This window comes from Colius striatus, chromosome 17 (genome assembly GCF_028858725.1).
Source record: "Colius striatus isolate bColStr4 chromosome 17, bColStr4.1.hap1, whole genome shotgun sequence".
Classification (NCBI taxonomy): Eukaryota; Metazoa; Chordata; class Aves; order Coliiformes; family Coliidae; genus Colius; species Colius striatus.
The window spans coordinates 3,156,570-3,181,781 of record NC_084775.1 but is presented as its reverse complement, the minus strand read 5'-3'; the positions used below and the strand labels follow the sequence as shown (position 1 = coordinate 3,181,781).

General features: G+C 40.4%; 1 protein-coding gene and 1 long non-coding RNA gene across 6 annotated transcripts in view; one reads left to right on the top strand and one right to left on the bottom strand.

Annotated features, from left to right (window-relative positions):
* Window positions 1-25,212, top strand: part of MTMR3 (myotubularin related protein 3) — an 84,533-nt gene that overhangs the window by 20,318 nt on the left and 39,003 nt on the right. For 3 of the 5 annotated variants that reach the window (XM_062010343.1, XM_062010344.1, XM_062010345.1), the window contains exons 2-6: window positions 12,157-12,235; window positions 17,615-17,692; window positions 18,095-18,184; window positions 19,253-19,369; window positions 24,871-24,953. In XM_062010343.1, the coding sequence (XP_061866327.1) occupies window positions 17,690-17,692; window positions 18,095-18,184; window positions 19,253-19,369; window positions 24,871-24,953 (293 nt within the window). In that variant the 5' untranslated portion in view covers window positions 12,157-12,235; window positions 17,615-17,689. The remainder of the gene's footprint in view (window positions 1-12,156; window positions 12,236-17,614; window positions 17,693-18,094; window positions 18,185-19,252; window positions 19,370-24,870; window positions 24,954-25,212) is intronic. The other 2 variants (XM_062010346.1, XM_062010342.1) reach the window with 1 other exon arrangement.
* LOC133627081 (uncharacterized) lies at window positions 12,412-15,643 on the bottom strand. The gene is made up of 4 exons (XR_009819929.1): window positions 15,301-15,643; window positions 14,854-15,176; window positions 13,507-13,728; window positions 12,412-12,603 (listed from the first exon to the last, which is right to left on the bottom strand). It is a non-coding gene; the product is annotated as an uncharacterized LOC133627081 (long non-coding RNA).

The window sequence follows — 25,212 nt, the reverse complement described above, 5'->3', positions numbered from 1 at the left end:
TTCTTCCCTGTTCTTGGAAGATCTGTTTTTCAGCACCCCTGGTAATGTTAACTGGAAAACAAATCTTCATGTCAAGCTTTAAGTAGTTCAGATTGGGCACAGAAGCTTGGCAAGTGCTGATTCATGGAGTTCACTGATTGTTCTGGAAGCCTCTACCATCAGGGAAGACTTTCAAACCAGTTTTGTCAGCTGGACATGAAGCTGGTGTAGAGGTGTTATGTTTCTAAGCTAATGACACAGATGGGGTACTTCTATTCACACATACATAGCTTGGATCCTTGTACTTGGTTGACAGACTAATTGAAGCTTGCTAAGTAGGCTTTGCTACATAAAGATGTAATCTTTCATCCAGGAAAGCAGTTTGGCTGTTTTTTGGCATTTGAATCTAGATGTGCAAAACTGTATGCAAACTTTCAGAAATGAAAGGCCTGAATCCTGAGGTTGCTCCTACACTGAGCTGTTTATCTAAATGACAGATGCTTTTTAGTCTTAGCTCTGAGCATTTGCTTCTAGGTTTGGCTTCACATGCACATTTGTTTTACACCAACTGCATAAACCCTTGAAATCAAGGTTTATAGTAAGTGAGGTAGACAAGTATTTTGAGCATTGTTTGCCCTTGCTGTTTTCCCTGCTTTTCCTCTGTGTGAAGGCTTCCTTTGCCTTGGAGTATTTTTCTGAACTTAGTTTAAGTTTCCAACCTTAATATTGGAACAGGTTGTTTAGAGAGAATGTGCTTGGTGATATTCAAACCTTTGCTGGACAAGTAAGTCTTTCAGCAACTTGATCTAATTGGAACCATGTCAAGTAGGGGCTTGGACTAACTGATGTCCAGCTGTCCCATTCAGCCCAAATTGTTCTGATTTTTTTCACGTGTATATCTAGGGCTGGTTCTTCATATTTTCCTGTTTGGATGTAATGGGGCTGAAGTAACTTCTGCTTATTTTTTGTAATGGAATATTGGATCTTGTTCCTGTAGCTGTTAATAGCATGGAAGTCTCAGGTGTTGAATTTGAGTCTTTCAGAAGGAAAGCTTTCTGTGAAGTTCAGGCCTCCTGGGCCTGATGGCAAGTTTACTGCAGGCAGCTTTTATTTTTATAGTTACGGGAAGGAAAGAAATTCTTGCCTTTTTTGGTTTGGATTTTGACCAAGGTGACACCTCAAGGATCTTATAAGGAGATCCTTCAGTACCTGAGCGAGCTGAGTTTCAGTATTTTGTTCATATGTTGTCAGCAGCTTCATTATGCTTTTGCATCGTGAAACAAGACATTGTCAGTTGGGTCAGAGTGGTTTTTTTGCCATTTAATTTAATGAGGAGCAAAGCAGTAAATTAAGACCCAAAATTCAAGTATTAGTGTTTCTTGTTTATGCTCTATCTACTTTTTTTGGCAAAACTTTCCTGGTGCATTTGCTTAGATTCAAAAAGTAAAACTTTGACTATTTTGTCCTCGTGGTTTCAACAGACATCTTAAGTACACCCTTGGTTTTGCTATGAAGTTGGTTACCTGAGGATACTTTAAATTGAAAAAATAAAAATAGGCTAATTGAGTTGATCTTACTGATTTAGTTGATCTGTGAAAGGCTACTTTGTGCATTTAATTGAAGCTTGATACCTGCAAGTCACAGGTAAGAATTACAATTGTAAGTGTTTAAAATGTAACTTGTGCTGTTTTCATATGTTTAAGCAAGCCTATGGACTGATGAGTACGTGTTCTTGCATGTCTTTATGGAGTACAACTTGAGGACATGCTGCTTCCTGTCAGAATGGTTAGGAATCTTTTTAATATTTCTTTAAAGGAAAGTTAAGTCTTGCTGAATGCTAACAATGCAAATGCAAACCAAAATTAAAGTGGATAAACTAAAGTTTCCTGCATTCTGACACTGATGTACACTGATCTCTAAAATGTGATACTAAATAACACAATCAGCTGTGAACTGCACTAACTTCTGCAGTGCATGTGGGAAGATGTGGCTGCATCTGTTTGGGCAACTTGAAGAGTTCAAACTAGAGTTCAAACTTTTGTTCCTTCAAAATGATGATTTACTTCTTAATTACAACCAGGTCTCTTTTAGTAAACTAAGACTGCTTTGAGTCACACAGGGAAGGAGTGAATGTTCTCTAAAGAGGAAAACCTTTAAATGACTTCTTACATTCTTTGTATTATTAGTGTTCTTCTTTCTCAGGGTTTGGTTTATCTCCCCATGTGAATGTGTTTCTGTAGGGAAAGTAAGTGAGAGAGGTTATATACCAGGGCTTACCTGACCTGAATGAATCCACACCAAATGGAATTATGGGGAAAAGTGTGCTCTGGATAGTCTCATTAGAGTTCACCTGAGCATAAGTGTCTGTAGGTACAGACAAATGTGTTCCTGCAGCAATGCAACACCAGGAACAAAGGTTGCTGTAGATTTAAGTGGTTCTCATATTGAGTTGTTGGAGTGTCTTTTACAGACACTTGTTAGCACCTTGCATTTACTAATTTGTCATGCTTTATTTAAAGGGCATTTAGGATAAAATAAGATACTGGACTAACATGTTTTTGATGCAAAGCCAATCAGCTGTAAAGAACTTAGTGTGGACTCATTGAAGTGAGCAGGTAGGAAGTCCAGATTTAAAGTCTGGTGTTCCCTCAGAGCTCGTTCCTGTTGGTGGGTCTTGCCACTGAAACAGTGATTCCAAAGGAGATATAGTTACCATACAGGATTGATTCTTTTTTCTGCATAAGGGAAATCACAATCACACAGTAGTAGGAGTTGGAAGGGACTTCTAGAGACCATCTAGTCCAACCTCCCTGCTAAAGCAGGTTAACTTAGATCAAGTTACACAAGTATCTGCTGCTATCTTCCTAAGGAAGCTTGAACATTTAGGTCAGTGGATTTTTAACTTCAATTATAGGAGGGGGAAGGGAAGAAGCTGTCTGTGGCTAGTAAATATTAACTGGAGGTCTGTCAAACCCTGTTTCACTGACAGGGTTGACTTCTATTGCAGAGCTTGCATTCAATTATAACTGAAATGCAGTGTTTTGATATAAATATGTACCTTAAAACCAACCACATAACCACCCTTGGTGCCCCTCTGAAATGCCCAAGTGTGTTTAACTTCATGCTGTTTAGTTTTTTAGAATAAGCACACTCTGTTTAATCCAAGGAAATTTTTTTCCTGGCTCTGAATGTTTGTGCAACTTCAGTGTAAACTGACAAGCTTGTGTACTTTCAGTATTATGGAAGTCGTTCTATAGAGACAAGATTTTTAGGGACTTATGACCAAACTCAGCCTCTCTGTCTGGAAACATGACTTCAGAAATTGCAATTGTTCTTACCTTTGACGTGTTCAAGGTTTGAACAAGACGTTTGCATGGCATACTACCTCAGCTTCGTAGCTGGAGTGCTGCTCAACTTATAAGTAAGCTTAAAAAAATTTACCCAATAGACTCATCTGGTTCTAAACCACTGCTGTGGTGCCTTTGGAGGAATAAATTCTGCAGTGTGATGAAATCAGTCTACTGAAGATGTCTGTACCGAATACTGGATACTCATAATGCAGCTGATCTTCAAAACTAATTATGGAAATGGAAACACATTGAGATTTGCTTAGAATTTCTTTAGGCAACCATAAGAGATGCCAGATAACTTCCTGTGCCTCCTGCCTCCCAGGAGGAGACAGGTATAAATGCAGTTTAAATCCTTGGCTTTTGATTAGGCTCTTGGGTGAGTTGCAGTGTTGGTTGTTCACACTCATTCTGGTTCGATACGCAGATGGCTCAGTGTCCTCTTTCTGCACGTGTTCATAGGACCCCTTTTAAGACTGTCTTTCTTTGCCTTTCATTGTAGTTGTGAAGTTCCACCTCCAGATCTTATTTAAGTGCAACATGTAAATGGAAGGTAGTCTTTCCTGCTTTAGAAAGTGTGATTTTTCCATGAATGGAAAACAATGGCAATAAACAACTATCAATATTTGGAAGATGCTGGAGTGAACTATAGGAGAAAAGGTGTCTGCTCTTTCTCTTAGCTTTAGTGAATGGAGTCAGCTGACCAGAGAGGACATCAAGTAGCAGGTTTCTGGGAGGCAGTGTGCTGCAACAGCAGCCAGACCAGTTTGTTTGTCCCTTGTGATCTAAATATAGGAAGTGTCCTTAATTGGGGAAGGCATCTGTGTTCTGTGTATGCCTTAATGCATGTAGGGAGCCAAAGCTCTTCACTGCTCTGCCCAGCTGAAGGGCAATGCTAGTGTGTGTCTTCTCACTCTATGTAGAAAACTTGACTAATAACAGCACATTGCTGAAAGGTTGGGGAAGTTGCAACTGGAAATGAGTTGATGCAATAACCTGTTTGTTCTTATCTGGAAGGGACTGGCTACTCAAATGTAAGGAGGGCAGTAACCTGTTCTGGTAAATCACGTGTCTGGCTTTAAACTGAATCTTACTGTCTAAATAGGAGCTAACAGAAAATTCCTTTGGCTCACATCAGCTGCTAGCATTTCCTTACCCAGCTCTTGCTGCTCTCCTTATCATGGACAAGCACACATGGTTTTATCTCATCATAACTTGACTTTTGCTTTACAGTGTTTACACATATTAGGTATCTGGTTGAACAGTGAGTGCTGTTGATGTCTTGGCAGTCTTGTGGATGGTGCCCAAAGAAGTATTTGGACTACTCTCTAGAAATCAGCTGTTTATGATCCTAGAAATGCTAGATTGATCATCAATTAACTCCTGAAATGTGAAAATTAGGTGGCCACTGCATAAAAAGGGATCTCTTGTGACTGAAAGCTGGCTCTCTACCTAGGTCAGCTCTTTCATTATCACTTGTTTCAATTGCTACCAGGATTGTTTTGTATGTACTAATAAAGAAATACCTGAACTCAATAGTTTCCTCATATTTGATTATTTTATACTGTAAATAAAGAGTAGCACTGGTGCTGTTGTCAAACATACTTCTCTGGCATGGTTGGAAGATATGAGCTCTTCACCCCTGAGTTCACAGATGCTGGCAGAAATACCATTGCAGTGTGTTATACCTAAACACAAGTTTCTGTTGGTGTAGGATACAGTGGTATGCTAAATAGCTCTGATGCAATTCAGGGCTTTTTGACCAAGCTAACTGATTAGTTCTGTAAAGAAAATGTTACTTCTGCAGGTGTGATTCTTAAGCTGCCTCATTCTTTTAAATTTGAAATGTCCTGCTTGCTTTCAGGCTCTGTCTGTTATCAGCTGGAAACAAACAACATACACAGAAAAAGTAATGCTTCCATAATCTGCCTTTATGAGCTTGTCTTGTCTCACATCTGGGAGTTGAACTGTGTCATGAAGGGTCTGAAATGTCAGAATTGGTACAAGATAAGGACAGGGGAAGTGTTTGGGGTAGGAAGAGCAGGATTTCTGATGGCACACCATGTTTTGGGGCATGTGAACAGTCTTATTTTAAAGCAAAACCACCCTGAATGTCAACCTTAACCACAGTTTTAGCAAGTGCTAGTGTTCAGCCATTTGAAATGATTACCTTCCATACTCATATGAGGTAGTCCAGGGTAAGTCACTGAACACTGAGCCTCTAAAATGGCTTTCTGTTCCTAGCTGAAGGTCATGAATATGGATATGCATCCTGCCTATACAGCCTCCTTGACAGAACAGTTTTTTCAATGCAATTAAATTGGTTAAAACTAGTGTATAATTGTACTGTGCAAGGTGTGCAATAAAAGTGATGTCTTGTTATAGGCCTTCAGCAGGAAACACTTCTGTGTCCTGACTGTTCCAGCTGCGTAGCTGACTGGTGTTATTGCTGTGAGCTGGTGGTGGGGATGTTTGCTTTTAGTGGACACCTTGTAATAACCTCCTCAATGCTGTGAGAAGTGTTTATTTGTAGCAGATACTTGGTAGTTCAATGAAGTTGTCATGACAAAAGCATGGAGTGATGTTTTGTTGAAGAGATTTTAAAAGCTTTGTGCCAAGGGATGGTGAAAATGAGGTTACTTACACACTTAGGAGCCAATAGCTGTAACTGCAGTTGTATGTAGTCCTGAAGTAGTTCAAGGAAGGGGGGATAAAAAAATCTCATGGAATTGTAACTTGAAACTCCAAAGGAGTCTTAAATGTGCTTCTTGGTTCTTCCTATTTTCAACTTGCAGAACTCTTCAGTGGTGCATTGGCAGTCAATAAAATATGACATGCAGGGAGCCTGTCTTGGGGGTATTGTGTAACGCCCCTCTCCTAGAGCAGCAGCTGCCTCTTTCCAGTGCTCATCCAGTTAAAGGACTGAGTTAAAGCAACATATTACCAGAGGAGGGAAGGGGGATGGATGAATAGGTGTTTTGGGAGGATGAGTAAAACCTTTGAGACTTTTATTTACCAACCTCTTATCCCTATTTATTTGTTGCCTTCTAGAAAGGAAGAATTAGGGGAGGGAGTGTGACTCATGGCAGCCAGGCTGTGAGGTCCTCAATGGAAAAATGGGAAGTATGAGGAGCAAAATATTCCCTTACTCTCTTCTGCCATTTCAAATGGAAACTTCTACTGTCTTACTCCCTTGCTTTTTCTGTTTCATAACTTCAGTCTAATGTTGCTTGAGTTTTCTTGGCTCTTTGGTTACCTCCTGGCATAACATCCCCTCCCTAACATGGTCAATCACCTTTCTAGTTGAGAACTTACACAACCAATGACAGGACGAGGGGCAACGGGTACAAGCTGGAACAGAAGAGGTTCCAAAGAAACACAAGGAAAAACTTCAGTGTGAGAGACCACTGGAAGAGTCTGCCCAGATGGGCTGTGGAGTCTCCTTCTCTGGAGACATTCAACCCCAGCTGGATGAGTTCCTGTGTGCCCTACTCTAGGTGGTGCTGCTCTGGCAGGGGGGTTGCACTGGATGAGCTTTCCAGGTCCATTCCAGCCCTTGAGATTCTGTGAGTTTCCACTAGCCCAGGCCAGTGTTCTGTGTCCTTTGATGTTTTCATGTGACATCTAGATTCAGATCCCATCCTTCCAGATCTCTCCACAGTTCACATCCATCTGTGTAAGCTTCTTAGTCCTTCTAGGTAGATGTTACTGGTCTGTTGTGCACATAAAATAGAGGCATGTGGAGTAACTGAGATAAAGAAAAATGGTTTAATGGGTTATTAAATGGAGCTTTAAGCTTACAGTGATTCATCACATCATCTTTGGGTAAATTGTATCCTGGCTTATGGATGAACAACTGCAGTGTTTGGATCTCAGGATTTTGTCCAAATGAAAAATGAATTTGAAGAAAAGAAAACCCAAAATTTTTGAAGGAGAAGTGGCATTTGCCTCTGATTTTGGTTTAAAGCTTTCTGTGGTCTTTTGACTTGGGTTGTTTAGACCAGGGAAGGAGAACACTCAGAAGCACAATTATTGGAACAATACTATAATCCCACCTATAATTCCATTGTAAGTTATGAGAAAATGGACCTTTTTTCATGCAAGATCACTTTTCTCTTTATCACTATTAGCTATTAGGTAGCTGCAGTCTTAGAAATGCATCTGCTGCCTTGTCTCCTGCATCCTTCTGCCATGTCAAGCCTTGCTTCCTCCTTGAGAAGGCTTTCACTTCAGTTTTGAACTGTTGCATCTGCATTTAATGTTTGAAGAGTGTTGGGAAGTGATCTCTTTAAACCAGTATGTGAAGATAATCAGCTTAATCAACCTGCTTTAAAAACAGATTAATGCTGCTTCTGAGTGGGTGAAGGAAACTTAGATGCCTACCTGTAAAGGGTTCCCCAGGAAACTAAATGACCTGCCATTAGTGTGTGGTGTGAGTCAGTGCAGTGACATGGTGACAAGGCTTTTTTAGTGCTTTGGACTCTTATAATTAGTTTTTATTCTTCACTGACAGAAGCAGAGGTAGAAGAGAAGGAATAACACTTGCAAAATGCTCTTACATAGGACACTTACCTGTGTTGAGGGAAAGTGAGATATTCATCATGGCTGTTGATCTCTGCTTACTGCCTTGCATTTGGGTACTGATGTGCACAATGCTGTGTGTCCAGCTGCTTTCCAAACTGGTAATCATGTAACTTAATCTGGGGAAATGCATGGTAGAGAAGACACATGACAGTAGAAGTACTTCCCTGAAGACCAGCATTCCTCCTCCTCTGTGTTTGTGGTTTAAAACTTTGTATTAAGTAGTAACCTTGCACTAACCAGCCTCTAGAGTGACTATATTCAGAGTAGCAGTCCCAGTGCTCTCATTCCTTTCTTCACACAGCCACAAGCTAACCAAATCATCCAAGAGGTAGGCAGCTGATAGTAGCACAGTCTTCCTATTCCTTAGCATGCAAAAAATAAGGTAAAAAATAGTTGTGGGGGAAAGCAAGCTAGAAATGCACAGGAAGAACAGAAGAGGAGAACAATCCATAGCCAGTGTGTGAGCTAGAACTGAGTAGAATGTAGCCAAACAAGGTGATGAAATGGCAAGTGTATGATAATATGGTGCAAGAGGAGGTTCAGTCACCACAGAGCTAGGTTGTGTGGGAAAGGTGATGTTGCAAAGTTGGAGATGTAAACAGAAATAGAGAAGTTTTTATCAGAAGCCACACTTGCATAATATTAAGGTTGTGACATCATGTGGTATAACCAATGCACAAATGCCATATTTCAGCAAAGAGGAAGGAAAAAATACAGACTCACAGAGTGGGGGTTGGAAGGGACCTCTAGAGATCATCTAGTCCAACTCCACTACTAAGGCAGGTTCCCCTAGATCCCCTGATCATCTTGGTATCTCTGCACTAGCCTCTCTGCAGCAGTTCCCCATCCCTTTTGAGTTGGGGAACCCAGAACTGGACACAGAACTCCAGATGAGACCTCACTGTCTTCAAAGTAGTAAATTATCAAAGGAAAGTTTGAATTGCCTTTGCCTGCATCTTTACGAGGATAGCTGTGGCTAGAGAAAATTTGGATTTGTTTTTTTCCAAAGCTAGTCTTCTGTCATTTCACTTTATGCTTATCAAATCATACCTCCTCTGGTCCTGCTAGATACAGCATTTCAGCTAAGGAGCTGAAGTTGACAACTCTCCTAATTTAATAAACATGTTTATTAAAGCTTCTCAAGAGTGTATTTCCCAGCTATTTGCTGATGTTTTACTTAAATAAGTGTCAAGAAAAACACTGTCACTGGTATAATTTAGATAGGAGGTCATGTGGTCCAACTTTGATGTTGGGTTGGGTTGCTCAAGGCCTGGTCAGGATTGGAATCCTAGACTGTTTTGTATTGGAAGGGACATAAAAAGCTCACTTAGTTCTACCCCCACCCACCATGGGCAGAGACACCTTCCGCTTGACCAGATGCTCAATGTCCCATCCAACCTGCCCCTGAACACTTCCAGGGATGAGACATCCCTGGTCTCTCTGGGCAGCCTGTCCCAGTGCTTCACCACTCTCACTGGGAAGAACGTCCTGATATCTCATCTGTCCTTTTGCAGTTTGGAGCCATTATCACCTGGGATGAAAGTTATACATCTTGGAAACCATTATTCAGATTTTCTCACAGTTGTTATTAGTTCTGTTACACTATTACAGTACTATTGAGATACCATCCCCCTCTGCTTCTCATAACATCTTACAAGAGCAAACCAATGGAGATGAGACCTGTTGCCCAAGTAGCTACTCGCAGAGGAGGATCTCAAGAAGATACCTCAAAGCAAATTGACTTGTTACATGTTTACAGTTGGGCAGTGCTAATATATCCATCATGTGCTTTAATAAAAATCTGAACAAAACCATTTGTGAGAATATGAATCCTGTAATAAGAAAACTGGTGCAAAGCCAATTCTTGTAGCAGACGCAGTGGGCTGTGGAGGATTTATTGAAGTGATCTTGATCCCTTTGCCATCTTCTACCCTTTTCTTTCTGGGTGCTGCCGAAGTTGTTCTCTATGGATCAAATAGAAGAGCTGAGGCAAAGGAAATGATATGAGCACAGGAGGCAGGGGGAGCTGCATCACCCTTCTCAAAGGCAGCAGACTCACTTGTGCTTTGCTATATTAAACAAACATCTCTCCGCTGGGTATTTGGGCTTGCTCCGTATGTGATCAGTGCTTTGGGGATGGCAGTACAATTCATAGCTTTGTTTTTTCTTACACCAGCTCTTTTTTTTTCTTAATTTTTGGCCCAAGATGTTGCCTTAGGAAGTGATACCATTGCAGTTGCTTATCTGTGCCCAGCAGCCTCTCAGGAGGAATGCTGATGAGCGTGTCGTGAAGGGGTTTCTGAGTACTGGCAGGAATTATGAACGCTTATGCTGGAACATTTTTCTCCTGTTTTTAAACTTCTCTGCAAAACTCTTGAGACTTAGTGGCTTCTTCCAAACCTCATTAAATTCAATAAAAAGCTTGTTGCAGGTTTTGTGGAGTTGTTTTTTTTTCTTGGATTTAAACCACACAAAATAAGTTTACCTCTTCCTACCTTAAATGTGTATCTTGCCTTTTTAACAGCAAAGCTGTGGCCAGAAAACTCTCTGAAGAGTTGTTCTGGAGTTGTGTGCTCTGCCTTCATTACTTTTTTTTTTTTTCCTGTTTAATAAGCTTGCTAAGTATTCCTGTCAAAGGTGGCTTTGTACAACCAGGCAGCTGTAAAGTTGAACTTGGTGCTGGTACCTCAATGTCAAACTGTGTCCCTTTGGCGTTGTGTGCCATCATTAATTATCAAGCCATAAAGTTATTGGAATTAGCAGTTGGTTTGCTGGTTGAGAGAGATTTTTAAGTAAATAAAGTTGACCTGTATGGCAGGTAACCAAATGTCCCTTTTAGAAACTATTTTATAAAGTTGTAATGTGTGATTAGCTGAGGTTTTTAACAGCTGTAACCATTCAGGGGGGGTTGCTGTTACAGCAGAGCATCCTCATCTCACAAGGGTTTTTAAGGAATAGCTGAATGCAAATAGGGGTGAGATTCCCCTAAGTGTATCCACTGTGTGAAATGTGAGCTTTGCTTGTACTTGATGCATCTAAATTTGTGCTGTAAAAAAATACAGTTCTCTTACTATGTCAGTCCTAAAATTATAGATCTTTGTTGTGAACTGAAAGGTTGGTTGGTTGGGTTTTTTTCTGTCATAAACCATAAACTAAAAGGTGCAATAAATGCAAAATAGAGTTTGAGTTTTTTAATAGACCAGAATATGAAAGTTATCAGTAGTTGTAGCACATCAGAGAGGGCAAGCAAACTGTTTCTAGCAGCAGGGTTCCATGTTTATAGACATTAGGCTTTCTAGGCACATATGCATGCAGCATGCTATTGGGACAGCTTCCAAGTTACTCTGAAGAGCAAGTCTTCTTGTACACTGGATGCAAGGGAGTGGTACTCCATCAGTTTGGCTGCTTACATACTTTAGAGATGATTTGGTTTAGTCTGGAACTGTAATTTGAGGGTTTGGGTATTTTAGTACAGAACTTTGTGTCCCAGCAGTGGTACAGATGCTGTACAAGCTGGCTGTGGATACCTACTGAAGGGACTCTGGTGGAATGAAGCAAATCACATTTTCTCCATACATTTTTTTTCACAAATACCTATTTGTGATACAACACTTAAATTTATTATTGAGGAAATAACAGTTTGTACAGCACTTAGGCAAAAAGGTAGGGCTTGGGAGGAATGGTGTTGTATGAGCATCACTGTTCACTTTGACATTTTGCAGCTTTGTCCAAAAGTACTTAGGTGATAACCACTGCTGGGGGGCTGCCTCTGCCTTCTTGGGAGGAAAACCCCCTAATTTTAGTGTAAAGAGCACTACAAAACCAGTTGGATCCTCTCTAAAAGAGCTTTGCTGTAGCTTGTATTGCCAAGTCATTTATTTTTCTTCCCAGTTCTGCCATACCAAAGAAGTTTTAAAAAGATGTGAATTGCTTTGTGGCCCTGATTTCTGAGCTATTCCTTCCCAGAACAAAGATCTTAATGAGCACTCACCTACCTGCCAGAATCAGAATCACACGCTGACCTACCTGCCAGAATCAGAATCACACCATTCAACGCCCTCTTTGGGCTTATTCGTCCCTTGGTTGTTACGACTCATGTAACAGTCAATACTTTTTACTTTTCCTCTCTAATTAAGACAAGCTAACCTTACAGCTGAATTTCTTGTATAAGTTGCTAGCTATTTCAGACATGATTTTTTTTCCCCATGAAGGTTCATGTTTTAAAGTAGTGTATTTTTATTTGCAGTTGCCAATGTGAAGTGTCAGAAGAGTATCGTTTGAAGCTTTCTGGGACAAAGAGGATTGTTTTATTCTCTCATTCTTTGGTAAGCTGATTGTTTTATCTTGGTAAGACAAGCTGACTTTTGAAGGTAGATGCTACAGTTACCATTGATCACTCTCTCAAAGCATTTTCTGAGATGTTAGACAAAGATGAGTGCTTTACTGAGTTGAAATTTGCAACCTTTAATTGCATTTTTAAAAAGACTTCTTAGTTGTCCACAGCCTTCAAACACAATTGTCTGTCCTGCTCCTACTCTTGAGTAAGGTGCAGATGTAGTTACTTCCTCAGTAAATACTTCAGAAAGCAATTCAGTTACTTCTGTAAGTGGTGCCAGGAAAGAGGGGAAGCCTTGCTGTCAGGGACTGAAACCTGGGAAACCAAGTGTTTGTCCTTAGGATAATTTCCGTCCACCTGTGAAAGAGGAAGAAATGTTTTCACTTTGTGGCAGAAACATCTTTTGCTAGAACTGGATTGCATTCTTGAAATATTTCTTTCTCAAGTTTTCTAATGCTGCTTTGCCAAAGCCTTTAGATCCATGTCTAAAACTTACAGGGCAGCTGTGACCCAGCCTGTAAATAGCTACGTTTTGAGACTGAAAGTCAACTCCAATTGATTTTGATGTTAAAATGAATGGAGTTCAGGATCTGAACAGGGAGGGCAGGGAATGCTTGGGTACTTCCTTTTTCTCTCCCAGCTCCAATTTATCCTTTTCCTTGCTGTAAGACCAAGTACCTTTAAATGTATGTGAATTGCAGTGATCCTTTATTTATATAATCTTTTTTGTTTGGAATCACTGACAAACAGATGGTTATTGCTAGTCTTCATTATGTACATAATTTAGACCAGAAGGCACATCTGAAACAAAACAGGTAATTAAGATGTTCCCATATTGGCTGAACAACCTTTACTAATCATTTATCCTTTCAAGCAGAACATAAGGATGAAGAATTAACAAGACTGACCTCTTTTTTGTTGTAATTTAATATACATGAAACTACCACTGGAATGGCAGCACAGTAAATTGGTAACATAACCTTTTTTGGCCTCAGTCCTGACAAAAAACAAGTTTCAAACAATAAAAGCAAGTTTCACTACACGATGTACAAGCTTTCTACTATTTATAGGTGATCCTAGTTATAAGATGTTTTCTTGGTCAGTCATTATCTAAGCTATATTGGAACGTTTCCGTTTCATTTCTGGGAAATAGGTTTTACTGTCAGGAGAGAGCTGATAGTTTGCCGGCTGCAGTTAAAACAAAATGAGCATTCTCATTCTGGTTTGCTATTAATCAAAAAAAAAAAAGGTATAAGTCACCTTGAGGATAGATTTCTTCATCCAGTTTGTGCTACTGGCACTTGTATCACGCTGGCCTTCAGAGGAGCATGGGGTGTTAATTATCACGGGTGAAGTTCAGCAGCGGTCTGTTGGAGTTGACAGTGTGAAGGATGTTCTTGTTCTCACTTCTGAGGCAGTTCTCTTAATGTAGGGTCAGAAATGCTCTTACTAGGTATCAGACAATCACTGTGGATCCTTTTGCTGTTTGTATGAAGAGTTAGGTAGATATACAGATGGAAATGGAAATTAGCTTTGATAGAGAAAGAAATGGAGATTGACAGTGTGTTTTCAGAGTTAATTCACACAGTCTCAGTATGGGCTGCTGCTGAGAACAGCCTGTGGTCTCTGTCTCAGTGGTGCATGTGCTCAATCCAGGGATCACTAGATCATGAAAGTGAGTGGGATCAGCTTGTTGGCATGATTAGAAATGAGTTATTTCTTTTGATATATTCACTGTCCATCAGATAATTTATTTAGTGTTTCTTGCTATTTTTGCCAGCAATTTTTAGAAGTACTTTTGTATTGTGGCAGTTAAGTTGATGAAGTGTATCACTAATACCCAGAAGCAGTGTTAGCATGCAATGGTTTGTTTTCAAAACAGTCTTGTGAGTTCTTGTACCATTTATCTTGCAGCATCACAGTTTATATCTGATAATCCCAATTCAAATGAAAACTGCCATTTTTTTTCCATACTACTGTCCCCAAATTCACCTCAAAGAGGAGGATTCTCACATCCATGTAAAAAGCCACAGGGGTACAATGGAAGCTGTTTTGCAGTGGAATGCAGCAGTTTGAATAAGACACTGGTCCTGCAGTAATTTGGACAGTCTCCTTTGGTGATTGATGCTGGATTTTAGAAGCACAGCTATAAGAAATTTTAACAACCCTACTTTTCTAAGCTAATACTATTTTTTATGAATATGTAGATGGTTATATAGTGAACTTTAAAAGCAAATATATCTATTTAAGCAAAAATAAAAAAGGATTTGTTCCAGCACAGTGACTAGTATGTTAAAACTTCCCATCAGTGATACTAAGCATGCATCAGATTTGTTTTAAAGGCTCATCTTTTTAATAGAGTCAGTGGTTCTTTGATAGGTGTGCTTGAAGGAATCCTCTGAAATAGCAAGGTATTTTTTTCCTATTCAGAAGGCCTTGCTATTAATGTTGAAAGATTTCTTCAAGTTGTCCATAAATTGTTTAGAGAAATTGATCTGCAAATGTTTAGTCTTAACGACTTTATCAGTGGCTGCAGTTCTGGAAGAGTGGAGTTGGTGCTGGTGAAGAGATAGCCAGTTACAGAAAGCAGTGGTGCCAACAGCCTACCTCCAGCAGCTTGCAGAAACCCTCACTGAGATGTCCTCCTCCAAAGTGTCCATATGAACATGCCCTAACTCCTCATCTCTCTTCATTCTACCTGTAGACCTGATAGTTGAATGTGTCGCAGGGCTACCAAGATGCTGAGGGTACTGGAGCATCTTCCTTGTGAGGAAAGGCTGTGGGACCTGGGGCTGTTCAGTCTGGAGAAGAGGAGACTGAGGGGGGATCTTATTAATATTGACAAATGTCTCAGTGGTGGGTGTCAGGAGGTTGGGGCAGCACTTGTTTCTGTTGTATCCAGTGCCCGGACAAGGGGTGATGGGATGAAGCTGCAACACAAACAGTTCCATTGAAACATAAGGAAAAACTGTTTCACTGTGAAGTAAGGGAGCCCTGGCCCAGGCTGCCCAGGGAGGGTGTGGAGGCTCCTTCTCAGGAGGTTTCCAAACCCACCTGGTCATGTTCCTGTGTGACCTGATCTAGGTGGGAGCCGCTTTGGCAGGGGGGTTGGACTGGATGATCTCTAAAGGTCCCTCCCAACCCCCACCATGCTGTGATTCTATGATCATTAATGGAGATTTACGTAAACCTCACAGGTTTTAAACCCCTCTTCTTTTGAATCGTTAGTCTTCATTATGTCAGGATACACTGCGAAGTTAATCCACTCTGCACCTTTCTTGATGCGGGAGCTGTAAGAGAGAGGTTGATACGGCCAGAAAGCCTGTTGCTTAGCCAGCCATCATTTTCAGTTGGATTGAACAGGAGGCTCATTTTATAAGTCTTGTAGATCAGGAGAATGGGGCATCACATAACCTGAAAAACACAGAGGGAGACCAGAAGGTTAGAAGCTGAAACCAGATATGTTAGAGGGAACTGTCAAACCTCTCCTTACTTGATATCCTCATGTCAAGAGGAGATGTGGGTTTGGAAGATAAGTGTACCCAAACACAACATATGGAAAACCCCAAGTCATGCTGTGTTCAAGCACAAGCTCTTGTTCTGAACATAAGGGCTGGAATTTTATGGCTTCTGATAAATTAAAGATCAAACCTGATGAATTTATGGCCTTTTTTGTTTCAATCAATGTGATTCTTTAAATAGTCTCATCAGTTACAATGTGAGTTAAATATGAACCATCCTTCTGCTGCTTTTGAAATAAAGATGTTAAATAATTCTGCCTTTTTTAAAACACAATATTAACAATGTTTACTATTAAGCTTTATTTTAAGAGAATACTAGCAGTAGTACCACCTTCATGCTGCTGTTGGTAGGCAGCATTTCTAGATGTCCTTCGTTTCTGATAACTGAAAAGAATGTTCCTGCTCACCATTGTTCTTGTGGGGGTGGAAATGTCTGTGCTGATTTTTATTGTTGCTTATCAGTTTCCAAAATTGATAGATCCAGACCTACCAAGTCTTTTGGCTTTTGTTTTTCTTATTTGTTTAAAAATGGGATTTTATACCTATTTTTTGCATTATTTTTTGTGGATTAGTGGCAGTTCCAGCTTGATTCTGCTCATCATTTCCTCCTTTTGTATACCTGCACATGCTTACACACATCCTTCTGTGAGCTGTGTCGTTTTGAACCAACTTACAAGCTTTTACATGCTCTTTGCCCCCTATTCTGGGAATATAAAGACATTTCATTTGTGGTGTTCCTGTTTAACAGAGGTTTCACAGACAGTGTAATGCTTTCTTCTCGCTGATCATTTTAGGCAGTGGGGTGTTACAGTTTTAGAGTATGTGCATCTGCTGCCCCTTTTCCCTTTGTAAATACTCTGCACCCTCTCTAGGTTGTAGTTAGTGCTTCCTGCAGTGGTAGTGTGCTTGGGAGCCAATGGATTCAAACTGGTTTTCTCCATCAACCACAACACCAATAACTTGAAATATATTTGTAAGTGAAGTGGCATATGAATGAGAACTGACTGAGCTCGACTGGTGTATTTTCCTTTATATCTTTTATGTGCTGTAGACTGCAGAACCATCAAGTATCTGAATGAATCCTTGTTATTTAAAAAAAGGAGAGCCTACCTGGATTTAAAGAATTGAATGCAAGATAAAACTTAAAATCAAACTGTAACTCCTGTGTTCACTCCAGTCATTAAGCTCCTGACAGGATTGATTGCCCAAATTTCAAGACTGTAAGATCTTTAATATTTCCAGAAGATTTTCAGGTGATAAAAGATGAGGGGAGTGTTATTGGTGAAGCAAGTCAGTAGCTCTTGTAAAGGTCACTGCAAGAAAATGGATATTTTGGTACATCCATGGATGTAGAACTTATCATCACTATAAACCAAAGAATTCTGTCTGTATGTGGATTCTAATTCACAGGCCATAGTTGAAACGAGATTCCTTCAGGAGACTCTGACAATATGTTAGACTAAATGATCACAGTGATCCCTTTGGTTTGATACCTTATGTCTTTGTGAATCTGCAAGTAACTTGGGAGAAGATGCAGTTTGATTTAGAAAGATGAGCATGTTTTAACTTCAATTAGCTAAACCTTGGTGTAATTGCTGCATTCAGGCTGCATCCTCCTGGCTGTACAGTCAAAGATGATTCTTCAGAATGTACAGAAGGAGCCAGACACATTTTGAAATGATTCTGTCTCTCAGGAGAGTTAGTTTGTATGGATTTCATCTCTTCATAATTACTGTTTGCTTGCAGTTTTATAACAGCTGAATTCTCAGTCCTTAAAAGTTCACTTGGATTTGTTTGCCAAAAGAAAATGAATTTAACTGAGATGTTGAACTTGTCTGGGTTTCTAGATTTTAATACGTGAAGAAGAGACTCAAAGTATTGTGAGTAAAGACGAGGATTCCTCCTCCTATCCAGGGCCTGTCATGGTAAGCACAAAGGGGTTTGTAGAATCTGTAACCAAGCAGAATAGCCTAAAATCTGGAAAACATTGGAGAGTTCATGGGAGAGTTAATGTTTAAATGTGGGGTTGTTGAGTTTTAAGTGTAGTGCTAGACGAGGCTGATGCTTTTTTTCTTAATACCATTAAAAGCCTGTCTTTTAATGACTTTATTAATCAGGGTGCAGGAAGGAAGCTTGTTTCTGATATCATATTTAGTTGTTTGGGTGCTTGCCCTTGGAAGTTTAGTAACTTTAGTAAGCTGCTGATAACTGAATTCTCCAAACACTTCATCCTGTTTGAGCTTTTCAGTGGTCATTGATAGCTTACTGTGCAGTGAAGGCAGCAGCAAGTGACAGTGGTAGGTTAACTGTAATGCTTTGTTTCTCAGGATGAAGAGACTCAGCACAGCCTTGAATGCATCCAGGCTAATCAGATTTTTCCCAGGAAGCAGCTGATCCGAGAGGATGAGAACCTTCAGGTAATTACCACGCTGCTCCTTGCCAGCTGAGATCACCATCTCTCCAGCTGACCTATGTATTCTCTGGGCTTTCCCATACAATTGTAATTCACAGTTGAGCCCAGTAACAGCAGAAACCCATAAATACTCACATACTGGTGGTAGGACAGAGACCTTGTGCATGATATTAGAAGAGATTCCTAGAAGTGTCTGAAAAACATAGACATTACTTGTGTGGTCATGTCAGTTGTTAGATTTTATTCCATAGTTTAGGACTCTGATTCTTAAACTAGCACTAAGCTAATTAACTACTACCATTCCTACATCTTACTGAGAAGCCAAAAGCCTTCTGCTGCACAAAATGGATAGGGTCTGGTTTAATTTGCCAAAGTTCCTTCTGAACAGTTGAGTTCAAATGACTAATCCAGGTAGACAGTCGTATCAGTTGAAGGGATAGTTTGTTTAATTTTAATAGGAGATATTTGTAATTGATTTAAGGTAAGTGGGTGTAAAATGGGGTGATTTTTCTAGTTGAGCATTTGTCCTTTTCATATTTGCACTGAGAAACAGAAAGCTAAAAGTATGGTTTGTCCAACTGACTTCAGCTGTGTAGCTTTTAGGTATCCAGTCTAAGCTGGTAACGTGAGCTTGCTTAATGAATATTGGGGAGCTGTAGCATCGAAGGTTATTCATCTTACAATGTTTTGCCTACTTCAGGATGAATTTAATAACATTATGGAAATGCCACTGTCCATTAAGTAAGAAAGGAGAACATAAATCAAGGGTTTGTCTGGACTGCTTGCCAAAATGTGAGGCTATTTTGCTCAGATTTTTCATTACAAGTCATTGTTTTGCCTGACACAGCACTTACCTCTCAGGAGAATTAAGAGAAAATGAGGAATCCATTAAAAAAATAAAGGTACAATGAACCTCTGAACCAACCTTGCCCCAAACGTTCCTCCTTAGCTGGAAGAGCTAGGCTGAATTCTCAGCAGTGTTTCATTTTGATGTTATGCTTGGGTACATGCTTACAGAAGGCAGATGTTTTTGGTAAATGGTTCCTAAAAGAATTTTCTTCCCATTCTCAAGGTCCCGTTCATCGAACTCCACGGTGAGAGCACGGAGTATGTCGGGCGAGCAGAGGATGCCATCATTGCACTTTCTAATTACAGGCTTCACATCAAATTCAAGGAGTCTGTTGTGAATGTAAGTGTTATTCATGCAACTCTGGTAACAGAGGCGTTCTGAACTCAATCCAACTAAGGGAATTTAGGATAAAAGTGTGGTGATCCTGCCTTTTGATGTTACGGGTAATGAAAGATCACATTCAAATCACATCTTTCAGGGAGAACGGGTACGGATTTAGGCATCAAAAGATGACTCAGCACCTCTGAAAATCAGGCTTCTGAGGAAACTTTACATCACTCAACTTTACATTCTATTTACAGCTGTGTCAGCTGTTTGTTCTCCCTGACCTCTGTGTATACTCAGAGAAATAAACGGGCTTCTGAAGGGCTGTTGGGAGCAGCTAAGCGAGATTTGTGCTTTGCTTGTAGCTTCGAAAGGTAGAAATAGGTCCAGTTACCAAAGGTGGATAATAACAGCACAGTTGTTGATGTAAGAGGTCTGTGAATGAGATCCCATCTTCATTTCTGCAAAGAGCTTGAATCTTAAGTATCCATTCTGAAAAATGGTTATATATCCAGCCACTCGTGATCATAGCCATGGATTCAGTGGGCATTGTGTCGTCCTTTGCAGCAGCAGTGCTGATGTGTACTAGTCTTATTAGTTGTAATACCATTTGGGAACTGTATAGAATTTCATGGGACATTATACCCAGCACAGATTTTTTTGGTGGCTATTTCTAGTAAAACCAGTAAAATTAAACAGTCAAAGCTTTTTCTTTTCTTTCCTGCTGATGGGTTTTTTTTACCAGTCTCCTTATTTCAAGGCTTGTCTTGACCCTGGCTAGTTGTTTACAATTGCCATGTGTCAGCCACAACTCCTGAACTATGAGAGCACACAGCAATTACTTGCCCCTTAGTAACAAAGGAAATGGAATCCAGATAAAAATGGATTCCTGGTCTTTGGTTTATTTTTTTATCTCACTGTTCTCTCTGTGTTTACAATTCAATAGACTGACTGTCAAAATAATGCACATGAAACCTCAGGAAGCAGTCCAGTGCTGCTGGATCACTCTCTGTGCACCTGTGCTGGAAAAGAAATACTTCTGAAAGTTACTAATGCTCACATTGCAACACTGCAGAAAATGGCTGTGTGTGTAAATCTTTTCCATGGATAATTTCCTAGATCACAGTTGTAATAGGAACATAGTGTTTTAAATGCAAAAACAAAAGATCCAGTAGACCATGTATAAATTGGAGGGATTATGACATTCAAAAGTGTTGACTTACATTTATCCATGGGATAAAAATGCAGACTCAACAACGATCTCTCAGTGCACATGGCAAGTTTGGTTCCCAGGCCCATCTCTATTGATTGGCTTTCCTTAAGAACATTTCAAACTTTGCAGCTGGCCACTGCAGTATGTTGCTGTCAAACATCTTTTCTCCCTGTAAACTAACATTATTTATGAGAGAAGTAAAATTTGAGTGTAGTTTATGAAACTGTGGACTTGAATGTAGCCTCTTTCAAAGGGTAGATTTGGGACACAGTAAAAAAGAAAGGCCATGCTGGCAAGATGAGGGAGGCTCAGTCTTGGTGATTCAGTGAGTTTTAATGTGAGTTTTCCCTTGCTTGGCCTTTAATGGAAAAATGGTTGGTTTGGTACTTTCCTTACATACACTGCACAGTTGTGCTGGTTCTGTGCTTGCTCCTTGTTTTGTTCTCATGGTTCTGATGCTGAAATTGTTCATGTTGCATGCATGATAATTGTGAAAGCAGGTGGGGAACTAAATGATTGCCTTCAAGACAAAACCAAAGTGTAATTAACTGTAATTAAGAGCAAAATTTCCTTCAGATACTCCTTGTAGGTTGTATGAACAAGATCACACCTGGGGGGCTTTGACTCCACCTAAGAGAGTCCTTGAAGACCTTCAGAGCTGAGTTTGCATCCTCAGTTCCTCCATAAGTCCTATTATACCACGCTTCAGGACGTGTAACACGTAGCCTTGACCTTGTCCTGTTTAAGTAACCAGTCTGTAACATAACCCTGACATTCCAAGCTCTGAACTGGGAAAACAAGAAGAAATTACTGCTGGTGGCTTCTGGGTGCCATGTGGTACCCTAGAGAGCCTCAGGCTAAATGGTATCCAGGGGAGAGTAGGTAGCCCAGTCACTGGTGGAGGGGTTGGCCTATAGCAGCCTAGCTGTGGTCCACTGCATACCACTGAGCGTTGTGGTCGAGGGCTGAGCTGTGGGGTGAGTTGTTTCACCAGTATAACCAGAACTTGTGCTTTTTTCCCTAGCTACAGAGATAGATTTCTCTAAATACATCTAGTACTGCTGTTAGGTAACAGACAGTTCCAGTTATTAAAATATTCTTAAAGAGTTTTCAGAAAGAAAAGGTCTTGAGTTCTAGAATGTTGCTATTGTTTCAAATGAGATCATTTCAAAGAAGAGACAGTCAAGAGACAGATACTGCAAGGGCATGGTGCTCTAGTACTCTCCATAATGCTGATATGATTGGCCTTGGATAACAATGCATGTTTCTTCTTACAAAAGCAAAAATGATTGCTTCTCCACTGCTTGCTTTCGATAGCCATTGTGATATGGTGAGATGCCTGCAAATAGAATTGATGGCTCTTTCAAGAGCAAGCTAACTGCACTGGGTGTCTGACTTTCTGCATGCATCAGCCTGAAAAACAGAACAATGAAAATGGAAGGTTATCAGTGGGGAAGACTGGGGAATGAAAGCAGATAATTTTAGTGGGAAAAGAATAATGAACAGGAAAGAGATTGAAAGTGAAAGAGAATCAGAGGACAGATTTTTATTACCGGAAAAGAGAATTTAATAGATTGATATGAAGGTTGCCCTGAGGAAAAACTGGCAGATTCTGAGGAAATAAATGGTGAGCTGCATGTAGGCTGTCAAGGGGAAAAGAGGGAAAAGAATGGCTGTTGAGCAGAGGGCAAATTGAAAGGACATAGAACAAGGAGTGACTTTGAAAGAAGGAAATTAAAAATAATGCAGGTGTGGAAGAACACTTACCATGTCATTACAGTGCAGACAGAAGGAAGAGGAGCCAGAACCAGACTGCTTGGGGGAGAGAGCAAGGTGAAGAACTGCTTAAATGAAGATGGACATGGGAAAAATGCAATAAAAGAGGGCTTAGGGAAAAAACCCAAAACTAACAGACAAAGCAGCATTTGCTCAAAAAAAGATCAAGTGTTCTAAAGTCTTAATTCATTCATTTGGGGAAAGGTACCGTGATTCCATGTAAGCCAATGGCAGATTTAAATTATTGAGTGTATGTGAGGTTGTCCAGTTGGGAAAAAAGAATGAAGATGCTCCAGTCTGAGGTCTGTTCCAGTCCCTGAACTTACCAGGCAGAACTATCACAACTACCTTGCAGACTAGAGTCAAGCAGGAGAAGGCATGGAAGGAATCAGCAGTTAAAAAGTTTAATTATAGCAACAGTACATCTGATCTTGTCTGTAATGCATTTAAATGCTCTATTATGTTGGTATGTATGTCCATCAGCATCTCTGCTGGTCTTGTTCTCTGCAGATGTCTCTGCAGTCAGGTTATGTTTAAGGATGGCAAATAGAGAGGGTTTATCTCACAGGAGGGGATCTTCCTTCATGTTACTAGTTACATAATTCATATTAGACTTTCACAGATCTTAAAATAGTAATAATAATGGAAATATGGATTAAAATTCAAGTTCCAGTTTTCTTTGAATACCCACAGTACTGGGCTGTTGTCAGACACCATCTTGTCTAGTCTCCTTGGTCCAGTTACCACAAAAGGAACAAAGGATAACTTGCCTGTCCCAGCCTTGCTGGTCATGGCAGATGGGGGTTAGTGCTTTCTCACCAATGACATTCTGGGACGCATCAAGAAGAGTGTGGGCAGCAGGTCAAGGGAGGTTCTTCTCCCCCTGTGCTCTGCCCTGGTGAGGCCTCATCTGGAGTCCTGTGTCCAGTTCTGGGATCCTCAGCTCCAGAGGGACAGGGAACTGCTGGAGAGAGGCCAGTGCAGGGCCACCAAGATGATCAGGGGACTGGAGCATCTTTCATACAAGGAAAGGCTGTGGGAACTGGGGCTGTTTAGTCTGGAGGAGACTGAGGGGGGATCTTATTAACATTTATAAATATCCAAAGGGTGGGTGTCAGGAGGTTGGGACATCCCTCTTTTCTATAGTAGCTAGAAACAGGACAAGGGGTGATGGGATGAAGCTGGAACACAAAACGTTCCACTTAAGAAAAAACTCTTTGCCTGTGAGGTGAGGGAGCCCTGGCACAGGCTGCCCAGAGGGGTTGTGGAGGCTCCTTCCTTGGAGGTCTTCAAGACCCACCTGGACATGTTCCTATGCTACCTGATCTAGGTGACCCTGCTTCTGCAGGGGGGTTGGACTAGATGATCTCTAAAGGTCCCTTCCAACCCCACCATTCTGTGATTCTATGTAGAGAGTCCAGCACTGCCTCTTGGTTGTGGTCTGACAAGGGAAAGGATAAAGGTTGAGTATAAGGCAATATCTACCTGTTGTATTTTGGGGGAGTTGTGAGCTCGGGACAAGTATTTGAGCTTTTGCATTCAGAAGGACTCTGGACTGTAAGCCCCAAACCAGAACTTAAACTGATGGGTCACACTCTGCTGATGGCAAAGAAGATACCAGAGTATTTCAATGTCTCTCTGATAGCCTAGGTATTGAAGGATCTCGATGGCAGAGGTTTTGTTGCTTTGGGTCATGTTCAACACAATCTAATAAACAATTCAGTTTTATGCTTCCTGTAGGTATTAGGTAAATCCTCTTTCAGACAGCTATGTAAGATAGTTAAATGCTGCCTTTATTTATTTAAGACAATAATGTACATTTGCCTGTCTCAGATTAAGGTCCAAAAATACTAATGAGAGCTATGTTTTCACCCTGTGGTTTCTCCTTATCCTTGAAGGCACTTACATGTGTGTACATGTTTTGCCTGATCAAGTTGCTGCTAGTTACATGTGCCATGAAACATAAATGCATATAGCTGCACCTTTAAAAATAAATAATGCAGCACTATAACTCTAAATGTGGCTGCTTTGATCACAAGTGTTGATCTAAACAGGCCAAGTGGTTTTTTCCCTGAAGAGCAAATACAAGATATTTTCATGTAGCTGCAGCAGTCTGTTAAGGAGAACCTTATTTAGCAGTTCATTTTGACACCAGCAGCTAAAATTATGTTCCCAAGATCCCTAAATGCAGACCTATAAGAGAGGAAGATGCTTCCCTGAGAGAGGAGCTTGTGGGTTTCTGCTGCTTTTCCTGCCATTGTGTTTGTCACCAGTGTTGAAGCCTTCTCAGCTGTTTTCATGTGATCCCTTAAGGTTTTTAGACTAAACAGCAACAGACCTGACACTACTGATACACAGTCCCATACTTCAGAGCTGTTCAAGTAGTTCTATAGAGTTTTCTATAGAGTTATTCTCTCTCTCTCTTCAGACTCCGCCTAGTCCTATAATAAATCCTTGTGAGATGTGCAAAGAAATTCCAGTGTTAAGTGTTGTCTGAAATAAAATGATGTAATCTTTTTAATTGCAGGTTCCATTGCAGCTTATAGAAAGTGTGGAGTGTCGTGATATATTTCAACTTCACTTGACTTGCAAAGACTGCAAGGTTATAAGGTACGAATAGGCTGGACACTGGAGGAGGGGTTGCTTTGCTTTCCATGTACTGTGCAGTTGTAAGGAAATGTTTTTTCTTAGTGAACCTGCTTTCCCACAAAAAGATTTTCTTTTCTATCATTCTGTGTGGGGCAGCTGAGAATTTTTGTAAAGAGAATGGGAGCAAGATGATGTACATTGTTGCTTGCTGTGAATCAGTATGGGAGCCAACCTGGGGCTGAGCCTCAGTGCCTGATCTTCATTTTATTCTGAAATTAAT